The sequence below is a fragment of the Channa argus genome, chromosome 3, assembly GCF_033026475.1.
Source record: "Channa argus isolate prfri chromosome 3, Channa argus male v1.0, whole genome shotgun sequence".
Taxonomy (NCBI): Eukaryota; Metazoa; Chordata; class Actinopteri; order Anabantiformes; family Channidae; genus Channa; species Channa argus.
In genome coordinates, this window is record NC_090199.1 from 1396265 (window position 1) to 1412705 (window position 16441).

The 16441-nt window shown below is 41.2% G+C and overlaps 1 protein-coding gene across 6 annotated transcripts; it reads left to right on the forward strand.

The window, feature by feature from the left end:
* The first annotated feature begins 3782 nt into the window (after positions 1-3782).
* LOC137124474 (uncharacterized) lies at positions 3783-15232 on the forward strand. Of its 6 annotated transcripts, none has more exons than XM_067499528.1 (10): positions 3783-4404; positions 6969-7206; positions 8149-8231; positions 10667-10752; positions 11067-11289; positions 11812-11930; positions 12030-12141; positions 12469-12670; positions 13334-13663; positions 14376-15232. In XM_067499528.1, exons 2-10 carry the CDS (start codon positions 7052-7054, stop codon positions 14512-14514), a joined length of 1449 nt encoding a protein of 482 aa, XP_067355629.1. In that variant the 5' UTR covers positions 3783-4404; positions 6969-7051; the 3' UTR covers positions 14515-15232. The 6 variants fall into 6 exon arrangements, with proteins under 6 accessions (XP_067355629.1, XP_067355635.1, XP_067355630.1 ...); XM_067499529.1 differs by having other exon boundaries at positions 3786-4404; positions 6969-7138; XM_067499530.1 differs by lacking the exon at positions 3783-4404 and having other exon boundaries at positions 7000-7138; positions 8096-8231.
* The last annotated feature ends 1209 nt before the right edge of the window (positions 15233-16441 follow it).

Sequence of the window (16441 nt, forward strand, 5' to 3'; positions counted from 1 at the left end):
TGGTCCATGCATTTGTTACTTCTAGGTTGGACTACTGTAATTCCCTACTTTCAGGATGCCCCAGTAACTCCCTAAAGAGCCTGCAATTAATCCAAAATGCTGCAGCAAGAGTGCTGACTGGAACTAGCAAGAGAGATCATATTTCACCTTCACTAGCTTCTCTCCATTGGCTTCCCATTAAATGTAGGATAGAATTTAAAACCCTGCTTCTTACATATAAAGCTCTGAATGGTCAGGCTCCATCATATATAGAAGATCTCATAGCACCATATCATCCCAGTAGACCACTTCGATCTCAGAATGCAGGCCTACTTGTGGTTCCCAGAATTTCCAAAAGTAGAATGGGAGGTAGAGCCTTTAGCTATCAAGCTCCTCTCTTGTGGAACCAGCTCCCAGTTCAGATTCAGGAAACAGACACCCTCTCTACTTTTAAGTCTAGGCTTAAAACCTTCCTCTTTAATAAAGCATATAGTTAGTTATAGTTATGCTGCCATAGGCTTAGACTGCTGGGGGACCCACCCCCCAATGCACTGAGCTCCTTTCCTCCTCTTGACCATCTCTCCTCTCCTCTCACCCCGCAATTGTCACCACTGTATGTCATTAACTCTGTGTCTTCTCTCCCGTAGTTGTCTTTGTCCCCCTCTCTCTGTCCCTTTCTGCAGGTGTCCCCCGGCTTTGAAGCTGTGTGTCTTCCAGCGTGCAGCTACTGGTCCTACCAATCTGCCCGATGTTTTGTTGTTGCTTTTTGTTGCTCTGTTCTTTTCTCTCTCCCCTTTCCACTCACCCCAACCGGTCGAGGCAGATGGCCGTCCACCCTGAGCCTGGTTCTGCTGGAGGTTTCTTCCGTTAAAGGGAGTTTTTCCTCTCCACTGTTGCCTATGGCTTGCTCCAGGGGGAATTGTTGGGTTCTCTTTATATATCTTTATAATCTTGACTTTATTCTGTAAAGTGCCCTGAGATGACTTTGTTGTGAATTGGCGCTATATAAATAAAGTTGAATTGAATTGAATTGAATATCCAGAAGCAGAAGCTGGAATAAAGCCAATAATAAAGAATTAGGTAAAAACAGGAGTAAGAAATGTCCAGATTCACCTTGTTTCCAGTGAAAAAGGCTCCAGTATTCCCATGTGCACATCCAGATGCCATAACGGTAGCTAAAGCTTTAGTAAAAGAAATAGCCCCAAGATTTGGCAAACCTGAAAAGATTTATAGTTATAATGGGACACATTTTGTCAACAACGTCATCACTCTCATGGCACAAACATTAGGTATTAAATTGAAAAACCACTGTGCATAAAACCCACGATCAGCAGGGCTGGTAGAAAGGCATAACGGTATTATAACATCGAAATTAAAGAAACCTATGGAAGAGACAGCGAAGAGTTGGGTATACTGTCTTTCACTTGTAGTGTTAAACATGCCTGTAACACCAACCTCATCAGGTCTGACTCCATTTGAAATGATCTATAGTAAACGTTACCAAATACCACAGTTGCAACCATTCCAACGGTCTGAGGAAGAGAGGGAACAGACCTTAAGCGATTACATGATGCAAATGCTGACAAAGAGAGAGATCTCTTCTGTCAACTCTGTTCCAGAAACTCCACTGAATCCAGAAGATCCAGCAGTACAGCCAGGAGACTGGGTGCTGGTTAAAGTCATAAAGAGGAAAACCTGGACAAGTCCTCGGTGGGGAGGTCCATTTCAGGTCGTGCCCACTGCTCCCACAGCTGTAAAGATTGCTGAAAGAACCCCATGGATTCACCTATCACACTGTAAAAAGGTATTTGGGTTGTCTGATGGGCTGGAACAAACTAATAACTAGTAGACTCACTGATCCACCAGTGGCTGAGAGAGTCTGGGCTACAAAGGGGGCTCGTGATGAAGACCTTAGCTGGCCGTCTCAAACCCAGTGAAGAATTGAGATCTCAGTCATTAAGAGGTGAAGTGGGGACATTGTTAGTACTGAAGCCCTGAAGAAACCACAATATGAAGGATAAGCCACATCCAGTCCTCTGTGGTCTGAGAGGTGCAGCATGCATCCTATAGGCCTCCAATGTGTCCTCAGCCTACTCAACAAAACCACCCAACCTAAAACTGACCAATGCAAATCCTTAGCTTTATTTTTTCCACCAGTAAGGGATGCACTCCCCCAAAAAACATTGGCCCTACCTGGCAACTACACCTGTTTCTCACGCTCAGGGCAGGGGAGGAATGTGCAAGTGTTGAGCTGGTGTGCTAAGACTATAAATATCACTAGAAATACCGGCAACTACTCCGCCTCATGCTTTGTTAATCAAACTAGCAGAGCTGATGTGTGCTGGCTTTGTGGCGTCCTAAAGCTGAGATCTAAGTTACCACAAACCTGGCAAGGCAGCTGTGCTATGATACAGCTGCTCATGCTCTTTGAGCTGTTTCCAGTAGGGGACTTTAAAGATCTTCCAGCAAAACGTAATGGTCAACAGCCATGGGAGTCACCGCCGCCACCGCCGAGCCGGTGGTGCGTTTGATAACAGGGTGTACATTAATGCAATTGGTGGCCCTAGAGGGCTACCTGATGAGTTCAAAGCCAGAAACCAGATTGGTGCAGGCTTGGAGTCCTTCCTGTTCTGGTGGTAAACAATAAATAAAAATGTAGACTGGATATATTACCTATATTATAACCAGGAAAGATTTGTAAATTATACCCGCGATGCCCTTTAAGGCATAGCTGATCCATTAGGACCCACTTCATTGATGGTGGGGCAAAATAGATTGGCCTGAGACATGTTGCTGCCTGAGAAGGGAGGGGGGGTGTAAAATGTTTGGAACACTCTGTTGTGCCTTTATTCCAAATAACACCGCCCCAATGGTAGAATCACCAGACATTTAGAAGGTCTTACTGCTCCTTCTGAAGAGCTTGCTGAGAATTCCTGCATAGAAGTTCCTTTAAAAACCTCTTAGAAACCTGGTTTGGAAAATGGGCTGTTTAATATCTTCTCTCTTAGCATCTTTTGCAGATGCTGGAGCACTGATGGTGGTGTGCGGATGCTTCTGCATCGCCTGCATTAGAGGCCTCCTGCAATGGTGGATTGACAGCGCCATGACAAAGACTATGTATCAGCAGATACAAACTGATGATTATGAGGAGGAAGACAGTCCAGTGTAAAGATAAAGCACCTCATTGAACACGGAAGTGAACAAACAATGATGCAAGTTATGAAAATCTAACAAAGTGTAGCTTGTTGATGTCTTGGAAGAACACAGTAAGAATAAAAGAAGATTTATTCTTAATTCTTTATTTTATTTCATTCTTATTCTTAACATTTTTAACATTCACAACATTTATTTTCCACTTAAGTGTGTGTAGTATTATTATTAGTATTAATATTGTTGTTCCGGATGTAATGTTTTAGCTTCAAGTTGTAACAGTTAAAACAGGAAGGAAATTAATGAAAAATTAAGATGTTAAACTATTGCAACTGCTAACTAAACCTGCAGACTCTGTGAGTTACAGGCAAGTGACTTTATTTAATACAAGAACTGTTCTCATCACACACACACTGTGTGGACTTGCTCTTTTAACGAGACTCCAGTGACTCTGTGATTTTTGAGTAACAGTTTATCAAACAGCTAGTTAGGTTCATTTGTGCACCAATGAACTGTCATGTAGTGAATGAACACAGAAAAAGTTGAAATGGTCTAGATATAAACTTTAAATATAGTTTCTACACCAAAATAGGACGATACAGGAAGCTGATCCATAGAGGCAAGTTGAGGGGACATTTTAAGTTTGTCTCATTGACTTACATGGGACAAAAGTGAAACCAGGCTACAACATGTGAGCCAGTGCAGCAAGTGGCGCCTGCTGCCACCAGCCCTGTCTGACTGACAGAAGTGGAAAACCTGTTAGACTTGGAACCAGGTTTGTAGCTGTCACCGTTTAGGACTAGGAGCAGCCGAAACAACGTGGGGAAGAATCCGGAAAATGAAATAACGGAAACAACATAGCGTGATGCTTTCAGCAGACTAATGAGAAGATTTCCGGTCTTGTTGGGGGTCCGTTAGTTTTTCTTCTTCATCTTCCTGCAGCCTGTTTTCATACAGAACAAAATCCGTTGGACACATCGAGTGGTTTCTTGGCAAATATTTGATGTCCATAAAATATGTCTTACTTATGAAGACTGACAGTTGGATACGTACTTCGAACAGGAAGTACGCAGTGCGCAGTTTGTAGACAGATCTCGGAACGAGGCGCCTTAGATCGGGTTGGTCTGAACTGAACAAAAACTACGAGAAGTCCAGTGTCCAGTGAACAGCATCTTATTTACATCTTAGATCTTATTTACAATCCTGGGAAATAATTTCTGTGGAAAACGGAAATTACAGAAATCGGATTTTTACTTGTTCGCCTGCGCAAGAAAGGTACGTGACAGCGTCCGTCTTACAGTGTAATACACTTTGCAATAAACCATCATCTGTAAGTGTTTGGGAGCTCGCGAGACCACAGGCTTTGAATTTTCGAGCAATATTTTGTCCTATTATTGATTAATATACGTGAGTCTTGTCGTGTTTTTACCGTTTGCTTCAACATCCATTATGTCTTTCAGGGTTTTATTATCTTGCAAGAGAGAAGAAATTCTCCATCTTATGCAGTTCTACACTTCGTTCACATATTAGTTTTCTAACTTTCTGTTGCTGAGCTCTGGGTCACTACAGTGTAGGAAAGTCTGCTGTTAGACAATAACTGACCTTGGAGCAGGTCTGCAAACACTTCAAGACAAAACATATATATGAGACAAAGTTTGAACAACATTTCAAAAGTACACTAAGTACAAGTTGCTGATATAACTGGGTAAAATGCTAAGAGTCACAATCAGACTTGATTTTCCATCACACGTGGCTTTGACAGGTCTTTGTACACTTCACAAAATGACCGGAAACAGACTCCTCTGGTCTAAAATGAGCAGCACTAAGGGCCACGTTAGCGATTGCAGGGACAGCAGTCAAGTCCTGTCTCTATCCCTACAGAACTGGACTCCAATGACTGTGTGTGTGTGGAGTGTGTGTGTGTGTGTGTGTGTGTGTGTGTGTGTGTGTGTGTGTGTGTGTGTGTGTGTGTGTGTCATTACCACACACTACATTAAAATAGGGTGTGGGAGAGTCACAGAGTCAGAGTTGTGCCATTTGGGCTTTAAATGGGTGATAAAGAAATCAGCTTCCCACCCTACTGTCAGAGTAGTGTGTAAAACTCTATTTGTGGGCTGGTGAGTGGTAGCAGCATTTTCTATGTTTCAGATTCTAGACTAGTATAACTTGTGCTTTTATCTGCTTCTTCATGTTTTCATGTGCACACAGTATTTTACTTTAACAGACTGATGAAACCTGTTGGTCGTCTTCTTTTTTTTCCTTTGGCCTGTTCGCTTTCAGGAGTCACAGTGAATCATGTGCCTCCATCTAACTCTGTCCTCTGCATCCTCTTCTCTCACACCAACTAACTTCATGTCCTCTCTCACTACATCCATAAATCTCCTCTTTGTTCTTCCTCTAGACCTCCTGCCTGGCAGCTCCAACCTCAGCATCCTTCTACCGATATATTCACAGTTTCTCCTCTGAACATGTCCAAACCACCTCAATCTCTGACTTTATCTCCAAAACATCTAACGTGAACTGTCACTCTGATGTCCTCATTCCTGTCCATCCTCGTCACTCCCAAAGAGAACCTCAACATCTTAACCTCTGCTACCTCCAGCTCTCCCTCCTGTCTTTTCTTCAGTGCCACTGTCTCTAAGCCGAACAACATCTCTGGTCTCACCACCATCTTGAACACCTTTCATTTCATTCTCACTGATACTCTTTTATCACACAACACACCTGACACTTTTCTCCACCCGTTCCAACCTGCCTGCACTCGCCTCTTCACCTCTTTTCCACACTCTCCGTTGCTCTGAACTGTTGACCCTAAGTACTTAAAGTCCTGCACCTTCTTCACCTCTGCATGTTAGGGTAACGACTGTGGCGCAGGAAGGTAGAGCGGTTGTCCACCAATCTCACAGTTGTTGGTTCAATCTGTGGCTCCTCTGGTCACATGTCGAAGTGTCCTTGAGCAAGACACTGTACCCCAACTTAGTTTTTCCCGGTGAGTGTTGGCCAGCTGCATAGCAGCTCCCCCATCGGTGTATGAGTGTGTTTGTCTGAATGTGAGTGTGAATGGTTGTCTGTCTGAGTAAGTCTCTCTGTGTTGACCCTGAGACAAACTGGAGACCTCTGCAGGGTGGACCCCACCACTCGCCCAATGACAGCACTGATGGCTCCAGTCTCCATAACAGGATTAGCTGTTGAGGTGATGGATGGATTGTTAAATCCTCCTTTGCTCAACAAACAGTGTTATCTTGCATACAGGAGGAAATTGTTCAATATGAGTTCTAAACAAACCTGGTTCATTTGACACAAACTCCCTATTTGTGCTCATTATGTGCAGTAGAGGTCAGCGGTTTGTCTCCCAGTTCCTCCTGGCTGCATGACAAACTGAGTCCCTAGTGTGTGTTACTTACATGTGAGTCACCACTAACTGTAGCTGAAGTGTTTGTATGTTCTCCCTGTGTGTATTCGGGTTTTTGTCATAAAACCAGACTTGTGCACTGATGGTGCAGATATGGAAAACACAGTACTGTTGGTTGTTTGGAAGCAGACCCCTGCTTTAACTGGTCCCTCTTCATGATAAAGTGTCACAGTCATATGGTTTTATCTGGTAAAGACTGACAGGCCATTTTGTAATTTGGCTTTGAGACATAATTGGTCTGTTATGTCCTCTGTCCTCTGTTATGCTATTGTGTGGTGAAATGAACTGTACTGTATATTGTGCTTCTTTCAGCATGGACAGAGTCATGTCCCTTATTCCCTATTTCTTTCTTTATTCACAAAGTAATTGAGCTCCTGACAGCTTCAAGGAGCAGATAATATTGACTCAATCATTTCTACCTGTCCAGGTTTCTCCACCTTGATGAGATGTTAATGTCTGAGCTGAAACCAGCGGAATGGAGGAAAAGTCTCTCAACTATTATCTTCAGCCATGTCAGCTAAAGAAGTTCAAACTCTTGAGGGTTATCATTATTGTGATCACCATCCTGCTCCTGATCTTCAGGATCTGGTTCTACTGGTTGGTCCAATTACTAATCAGTTCTACCTCACTTTGACAGCAAATAACAGCTCTGTTAAATCTGATGGGTAAAGTAGACAAAAGCTTCTCTTTGTATTTTTGTTCCTATATGTTTTAAATCTAAATGTTTTCCCAAAATTGTACATATTTCATGACACAAAAATGGATTGTGCACCAATGACCTGTCATGTAGTGATGAGGTGAAAATACACATTTTTACTTTGATGAACAGTTTTGTCAGATTATCATAAATAAGTGAAAATGCAGCTGATGGCACAGACCTGATATGCAAAGAGATGATGACAAACAAAATTCATTATCTCTGTGTCACGTTGTTTTACACAATCACACATCTGAGAAAACAGAGGACGACCGCTTCCAACTTCTACTTCCCCCATTCCTTCTCTGACTCTCTCCTGACTTTCTCCCTCCAGTTGGCAGAGATTTCATCTCCTCACAGAAACACCATATATTTTTTCCCCCAGTTTTTGCCAAAGAATTCATCCCGTGTTTAAATGTTCTGAGCAGACTTATGCCAGGTCACATTGACCTTTCCTCTTCCTGTCTCCACAACACGGACACACAGTTTACAAAAGTAAAGCAAAGTACAGAAATCCTACATTCCTACATGTAATACAACTTATATATTATATGTTATGTTATAGATTCATTATAATTGACATAACATCTCTTTTAGAAATTAATCTCTAGCCACTACAGCTTTCTCATCTTGTACCTGCCCCTTAATGAAAAATTAGCACCACCAACTGTTTATCTTGATGATTCTAATGAATTGAAATGTTATGATATTTTTTCCCTCTGCAATGGAGAAAACTTAACATGGTAGAACAAGTTTGCAGGGATTTCAACTCCCTTCCTCACAGAATTCACAACAAAGTCATCCCAATTCAAAAATGTGTAGTGTTTTCAATTTTCATTTTCATATTTCCTGTCCAGTTTAATGTGATCTGATCATGTGACCTCACAATGCATTTGTTGTGGACCTGCAGGCCTGATAGCTACAGCTCAACTGATGAGCCTCCAATCAGAGAACAATCCCCACCACCTCAACAATGTGGCCCACGAACAAATGGTAAATAAAGCGTTTCAAATATACATTTTTCATATATATGTTTTTCAATATTCTCAGGTTTTGTTCTGTCTTGTCAGTGTCATTTCATATATTCATAATCACTGCACCAAGATGAGAAGTTAAGGCACTGTGTAATCATTACTCTTTAATTTGTGTGTCTGCAAAGCTGCATTAGGATCTTAATTAAAAATTGTTCAATGGAAACAATTTTCATGTAATTTCACAAAATATTTAAAATATGCTAGTGGCAAAATTCTTTAACACTTTTTTCTCTTAATGGAGAAATTGGTTTATTTTAAACAAAACCTTCATCTTTAAGCTTAAGCACAGTGGTTTTTATGCCTAAACATAACCACATATGAGGCTCTACAGTCAAAGGTTTGTGGTGTCGTGTGTGAATTTGACTTAGTTTAAAAACGTTATCTAACTTAACTTGTTATATCCTGATAAATTCTAGGTGTAATACACAATTAAATTACAGCCTGGGACTTATTTTACTATATCAATATTTTTCACTCATTCCTCTTAATTATTACAGTTTAACACTGTAATAATAATAATAATAGAAATAATAACAATAACAATAATAATAACAGCTTTATTTATAAAGCACTTATCAAAGTGTAGTACAGTAAAAACAAAAATAAAAACAAAATACCTCAGGTGATATAGATAGAATATATTATTTATACTAAAACAAGAATCTCACATCTCAGGAAAAGCAGTAAAATAAAAATGAATTTTCAGACGAGACTGAACAGATGACACTGAGTCAGCCTGTTTTCCTCAGGCAGGTTACTGCACAGTTTTGGAGCCATGATGGAAAATTCTCAATCCCAGTTTGGTTTTTAACCGGGAAGTTTGAACAGACAACAATCCACCGTCTGATGATCTTAAGTTTCATAATGGCACATATGGAGTTAATTCAATTCAATTCAATTCAACTTTATTTATATAGCGCCAATTCACAACAAAGTCATCTCAGGGCACTTTACAGAATAAAGTCAAGATTATAAAGATATATAAAGAGAACCCAACAATTCCCCCTGGAGCAAGCCATAGGCAACAGTGGAGAGGAAAAACTCCCTTTAACGGAAGAAACCTCCAGCAGAACCAGGCTCAGGGTGGACGGCCATCTGCCTCGACCGGTTGGGGTGAGTGGAAAGGGGAGAGAGAAAAGAACAGAGCAACAAAAAGCATCAACAAAACATCGGGCAGATTGGTAGGACCAGTAGCTTCACGCTGGAAGACACACAGCTTCAAAGCCGGGGGACACCTGCAGAAAGGGACAGAGAGAGGGGGACAGAGGAGGACAAAGACAACTACGGGAGAAAACACACAGAGTTAATGACATACAGTGGTGACAATTGCCGGATGAGAGGAGAGGAGAGAGGTCAACAGGAGGAAAGGAGCTCAGTGCATTGGGGGGTGGGTCCCCCAGCAGTCTAAGCCTATGGCAGCATAACTATAACTAACTATATGCTTTATTAAAAAGGAAGGTTTTAAGCCTAGACTTAAAAGTAGAGAGGGTGTCTGTTTCCCGAATGTGAACTGGGAGCTGGTTCCACAAGAGAGGAGCTTGATAGCTAAAGGCTCTACCTCCCGTTCTACTTTTGGAAATTCTGGGAACCACAAGTAGGCCTGCATTCTGAGAGCGAAGTGGTCTACTGGGATGATATGGTGCTATGAGGTCTTCTAAATATGATGGAGCCTGACCATTCAGAGCTTTATATGTAAGAAGCAGGGTTTTAAATTCTATTCTAGATTTAATGGGAAGCCAATGGAGAGAAGCTAGTGAAGGTAAAATATGATCTCTCTTGCTAGTTCCAGTCAGCACTCTTGCTGCAGCATTTTGGATTAATTGCAGGCTCTTTAGGGAGTTACTGGGGCATCCTGAAAGTAGGGAATTAAAGATCAGAAATGTAAGACAGAGCAAAAACCATGCAGTGATTTAAAAGTAATCAGTTTTTTTTTTTTTGTCCTCTCGGCTTATCCCGTGAGTTCAGGGTCACCACAGCGAATAGTAATAGTAAGATACAGCTGAGTGTCATCGGCATAGCAGTGAAATTAAATATGTCTGCATGTAATAACAAAAAAATAACTATTTAATTTCTACTTCCCGAGAAAATTATCTTTGAAATTTTATTTGTAGGTCAGGCTGAAAGTGGAGACACCAGAAATGTAAAAAAAAAAAAGTCTTCATACATGAACGGTGCTATTTTACAATGTCACATTGGATGAAGTTGTTACCCAAAATGTTCAGTTCAGTGTTTGTCTTTGTTTTCTCTTTCAAACAATCAATTAACTTGGTGACTAGAATAATATTCTTGATAGAAATGTCAGTAAAAACCACACAAATATACCAGGGCTTGTAGTTAATATGACCTTTATTGTGTGACCACTCTAAATGTAACATTTCTCCCTTTTTCTTTTAGGACGGCAGGTGTCTCTTGTGGCAGTTAAGGAGACGAAGACAATACTGGCATCTGCCTATCAAGAACACCGCAAAGGCAAAAAAGAGGTCAGTGAAGAGCTTTATCCACATGTGGTGCTCTGTGGTGCTCTGCCCGTCTGAAAGGCTTCTTTTATACCCAGTCATGTTACTGACCTGCTGCCAATTAACCTAATTCAAAATGAGATTCATCTCTTAATATCTTCCATCTTTACCGAAGGCAGATAGGAAACTAAGCAGAAAGAAGAGAAAAATGTAAAAAAGATAATTTAATACCCACGAGACAAACTAACTACGAGGGTAAAACATGAAGTCATTTTTTAGGCTCCCCTTACTCTCAGACCTCTATTGTGATCTTTCCTTCTGTCCTCTGCTTGTACCAGGTTCGTGTTATTGCTGTGGTGCTGAGGAAGGAGAACGCAGCCTACCGTTGCCTATTTTGTTGCCTGGATAAATTGCTCATCTCTGAAAGTATCAGCCACAGCAACATTCACCGTGATCACTTTGACTTTGCGTACGGAACAGCAGACATCATGTGTCCTCTTCCTTCAGGCTGTGAGACCACGTCTCATATCTCTTTGATCTCTTCTGCAGCCAAAGCTGAAGGTAGTGAAGAGCTGCACATATCACATATTTGTTGTGCTAGTAAGAAAATATGAGCCTCCCTTCAGTCACCCTGGATCATGTGCTGTATGCAATGTACATCTTGACCGCTGCAGGTGTCTACTGGGTATTTTCCTGATTGAATCATCTTTTCCTAAAGAAAGTTCAACAAAGAAAAGCATCAAATTCTTACAGATGAAAATCTGAGTCTAATGAATGTTTGGCAATTCATGAATTGTATCACCTCTTAGAGATAGTTGATCATAATTTCTATTTCTTGATTGGTCAGAAAGAATAACATGAAAGTGTGACAGTGGTTAAAGTGCTGACTCTATATAGAAATATCTAGAGATTAGCTTCATCTCATGCACCATTTATCTTAGCTGTACATCAATTCATTTATGTGGTTTAATATTTTAGTGTCTGTCCACAGACGTTAACAGCTGGTCTGTTACCTGGTGGTAATTTGATTCTGCTGTTGTTCAAACACCTGCTGCTCTCTGGTTCTTTTCTGTGGCCTTTCAGAAATAAGATATGATGTGAGTTTTTTGGAGGTGAAGAACCAGGAGGTAAAGAGTGACTCCTTGTCTTACAAGTTCACCGTCTGCATCTCCACCATGTTTGATTTCACCAACGTGCTGCAGGTAACATCACAGAACACAGATAAGAATTATTTATGAATTAGTAATTGATTTATGGAATTATTTGTTAACTCTTCTGTCCTTTCCTCTATTATATTGTAGCTGGTACAGACCTTGGAAATGCTGCAGTTACTGGGTGTGGACCGGGTGGTTATCTATAAGACCAACTGCAGCAAAGAGACGCAGCGTGTACTGGACTACTACACTGAAAAGGGTAGAGTGATGTGCAAAGCTACCAAATGATTATTTTACTCTGCACCATGTCAGTGAAGGTTATCCAGGTTTAGTTATGTGGAGGTTGAGTCATGTCAGCCAATGTCCAACAGTCCTACGATCAACAGGATTTATATTTACCTACAGAATGAGTTTATCAGAGTTAGTTGATGGAAACACCTGCTTCCTGTTTCCTGCTCCTGTAGGATTAATGGAAGCACAGAAATTGATCTACAAAGCTTCAAACCTACAGTGGCGACTGTAGACTGAGAAATAGGTTTAATCTACCTGATGTGTCTGCTAACATTTCTCAAATGTTTTTTCTCAGGTCTTGTAGAGGTCATTCCTTGGTCCTGGTCCAGATTTCTGAAAGTTTCTCGAGGCTTTATGCCTTCTCTTGATCCTGGTGACCTTCATTACTATGGCCAGATTCCTGCCCTCAATGACTGTGTCTACAGATACATGTACAAGTCAAGATATGTGGCCCTGCATGACATTGATGAGCTCATTCTGCCCCAATCAGTCAACAGGTAGGTTATGGGAAATGATGCATAAGGTTTCTTATGGAGTTTTTACAGCACACTGACCACATAAAACACAACATCACAACACAGCAATTTGGAAATGATGCATTATTAGATCAGTGGGAGATATTTTCGATAAGCACCATGCTGTCTGTTAAGCACATGAATTGTGATAAATAACTTTGCTTTATAGTTTAAACTACTTTGTGTAATGCAGTAATGTCTTTTTTTTGTAAATCTACAAATTCATTGTTTATTCATTTCATAAAGGTGAGTTTCAGAAACATAGGCAACAGATTGTAAGAGCTACTTCAATTTCCAAACCTCTTTGCATATGTAAAAGGGTGGGGTATACAAGGACCCAGGAGGCAGTGACGGCAAATAGGATTTATTCAGGTGAAAAGGGCAACGAACAAAAGGGAAAAAGGGAAAACTCACACTTAACTGAGGAACAAACAAACTAAGCTAAAAGAACGTATCAGGACGAAACGTAAAATGGCACCAAACCTCAGACCGGAACAGGAACTTGAACATAACTTTTATAAATCACTTTACACACATCATGTGTTTCCAGCTTCATTAAAGCCTTTTATGGGGCAATATGATGCATTTATTTATTGATTTTAAAGTAAGAACAAATGTAAATTGGTTTAATTTTTCTGCTACCAGCTGGTCAGAGCTGCTGCCACGTCTGGAGGGGAAATATGGAGCTGACAAGTGCTACATGTTTGAGAACAATGTGTTCCCCACCACCGTCAGAAAGCCTCCTCCTGCCTCCCAAACTCTGCCCACACAGAGCCCCGGCTGGCAGAATGTGCCTGGGGTGAACATCCTGGCTCACCTGTACCAAGAACCCATCATTAAAGAGACTGAATACATGTGGTTTAAGATCATCGTCAACCCACGAGCTGTGTTCTCCACGAGTGTCCATGGACTGCTGGAGTCACAGAAGGGCTGCTCCTGGGTCGACAGGAACATAGCACGGATGTACCACACAAGGTAAACTCATGTGTAGTACTTCCTTGGTGTGACTGCACAGTTTTTATGTGTAGATAAAATGATTAGTTCAAGTATAGTAAAACAAGCAAGTAAACACAAACCTGATTTACCTGGTATATCTCTTCCACAAAACGCCAATTTCTCTGACACTTATACATGTAACCAGATCAAAAAACTAAGGAAGCAGCATTTTCTGTCACTACAGCTCAAGTCTTTGAGCCATGTTTCCAAAATAAGTGAGAGTTGGAGGAGCTCATCATGGGCTTTGACATAGCCTCAGCATTTGATGCCCTGATTTTCAAACATGTTAGCTGTAATTTTATGTTGGGCTTGACATTAACCAGCCACTGTGGCTAGTAGTTTTTTAAAGTTACTACCCACTTGGCATTTTTGCTGGCCACAATTGTTACACAACCCCAAAAGAGATCCCCTTCCCCTGTTCACCATCACACATCATTAGAAGCAGTGCAGTACAATATCATGTGTGTGTGTTGGGGGGGACTATAATTTAAAAAAAGGAAAAAAATGGACGGAGAGAGAGAAAATCAAAGTGACCCACTGCTGAAATCCACCCACGTTTGGCAGGTGTTTAATGTCAAGAATCAAAATGCTATAAGATTTGTTGCATTTTGCCGAAAATGTATTTGAAAACCGGCACATGAGGCTGGAGACACTGTAACATAACTGAAGTTTCTGCTTTGTGTCTGTGCAGAGCTCCGAGACAACCCAACCTGAAACCAGAACAGCTGCTTTATAACGACAGACTGCTGAGCTACACTGACCGATTGATACCAGCTGTTAATTCTGTGCTCAGAGAGAGTGGACTTTTACCAGAGGACAAGTCGCACTAGAGTCTGTGTGTGTCCATTGTACAATACACGACACAATGCACGACTGTGGTGCAGGAAGGTAGAGCGGTTGTCCACCAATCTCACAGTTGTTGGTTCAATCCCCACCTCCTCCAGTCACATGTCAAAGTGTCCTTGATCAAGACACTGAACCCCAACTTAGTTGCTTAGTTGAGTGTTGGCCAGCTGCACAGCAGCTCCCCCATCGGTGTGAGTGTGAATGGGTGAATGAGAAGCAGTGTACCTATTGGCACTTTGAGTGAAAAGTGCTATATAGGTGCAGACCATTTACTATTTACTATTACAGAACCTGGTTTTCATGGCCCTAATGCTCCAAAACCTCCTACCAGGGGGCAGTGGACAGAACAGTCCATGTCAATGGGTGTGCAGAGTCTGATATTCTAAGCTTCTAGTCAGACAGCGTTTGTGCCCATTGATGGATTATTGCCTGGTCCATTAAATAGATTTGTGATTTAAGATTTTTTTTTTCTGCATTTGCACATAGGAATACTTGTGCAGGGCTTTCTTGGAGTCAACTAACCAAAGGTAAAAATCTATGAGAAGTATTTTGTCCTATTATTGCTTAATATACGTGAGCCTTGTCGTGTTTTTAACCATTTGCTTTCAGTGTGTGACAGGCAGGTATTGCAGGTTTTGCTAATCAAATCTTTTTCAGTTTCAACATTTAAAATGTAAAATTAAAAATTGTCAAAGTGTAGAACCTGCATTAAATGAGTGACTAATTTAAGGTCATTTAACAGAAAGTTCCATGTAGAAGGAGCTGGAGGAGCCTTTTTAAAACAAAACTTTTTATTTTAAAATGTTTAAGATGAATTTCAGCTAAAGATGTGATGGTTTTGTTTTTTGGACCCAGAAACACAAAACATGGGAGGAAGGTTAAAAATGTTTATTGGTAACAGGAACTGAATTGATAATTTGCTGGCGAGTATAAATTCAGGATTGCAGTATTTTGAGGGATTTGGAGAGGGGGAGGGGCTGCTGAGGAAAAAAAGAGGCAGGTGAGTATAATGTTTGTTCAGGGGCAAAGATGCAGATAACCAGAGATGGCTGACTTGTTGGTGGAGATAACAGGAGATGTAAAAGAAAACCGACTTCAATCGGATTAATGGGAGAGTTGACGAGGAGCCAGACAAAATGGAGGAACCAGGAGAGAGGTAAGATGGCTGATGACCAAGTGAGTTTGTGGAGAGCAGGATGATGAGATGAGTGGCAGGCTGCAGATGAGTGCTGCGATACTTCTGTAGGAGAGCTCACGGTAGCCATGAAGATTTAGAACTGTTACTAAGTCCAATATTCAGAATCTAGTTGCTTCTCTGATCCAAGATCCAATAGCAATAGTCAAATGTTCCAAGGTCCAGTTTAAACAATCCAAAATTAACAGGGGACGTACGACACAGAATGCACAGGAGAAGAATCTGAGCAGAGTCTGGGAAAGCCGGGAACATCAGCGTAAAAATGACTACTAGTGTTTCATATAAGTCCTCTTTTCCTAGGACAGAATGATGAGACATTCCTGTTTCAAACAACGGGAATCACAATTAAAGGTCCTCAGCTTGTGCACGGAGATGTCTGTCCATCAAGTAAATGATATTGTGTCAATTGTTCAACACTCTGTGATCCACTTTATCCAAAGCAGCAGAATCTCCATCGAGTTGCACGGAGGCATCGTGTTTTTGGCTTGTTCCTGTGTCCAATTCTTCTGAAGTCATGTGTCAGGAGGGAATTTGAAATTTGGCACTGACGATCCAAAGGGAATGACAACTTGGATTCAAGCACGAGCTGATTAGACTTTGTTGGTCAAAGGCAAAGGTCACTGTGGCTTTTCGTCCCCACGTTATTGTTGTGAATGTGATTTCACTGAAGAAGTTGGTGGAATTTTTTCAGATTTGGCCAAAAAGTCCACATGTTC

What these genes read in the sequence shown, in the direction of transcription:
- LOC137124474 (XM_067499528.1), top strand. Translation starts at nt 7,052, where the DNA reads ATGTCAGCTAAAGAAGTTCAAACTCTTGAGGGTTATCATTATTGTGAT. An exon ending in ATGTGGCCCACGAACAAATG is followed by an intron (nt 8,232 to 10,666) that starts GTAAATAAAGCG and finishes TTTTTCTTTTAG; the next exon opens with GACGGCAGGTGTCTCTTGTG. An exon ending in ATTTCACCAACGTGCTGCAG is followed by an intron (nt 11,931 to 12,029) that starts GTAACATCACAG and finishes ATTATATTGTAG; the next exon opens with CTGGTACAGACCTTGGAAAT.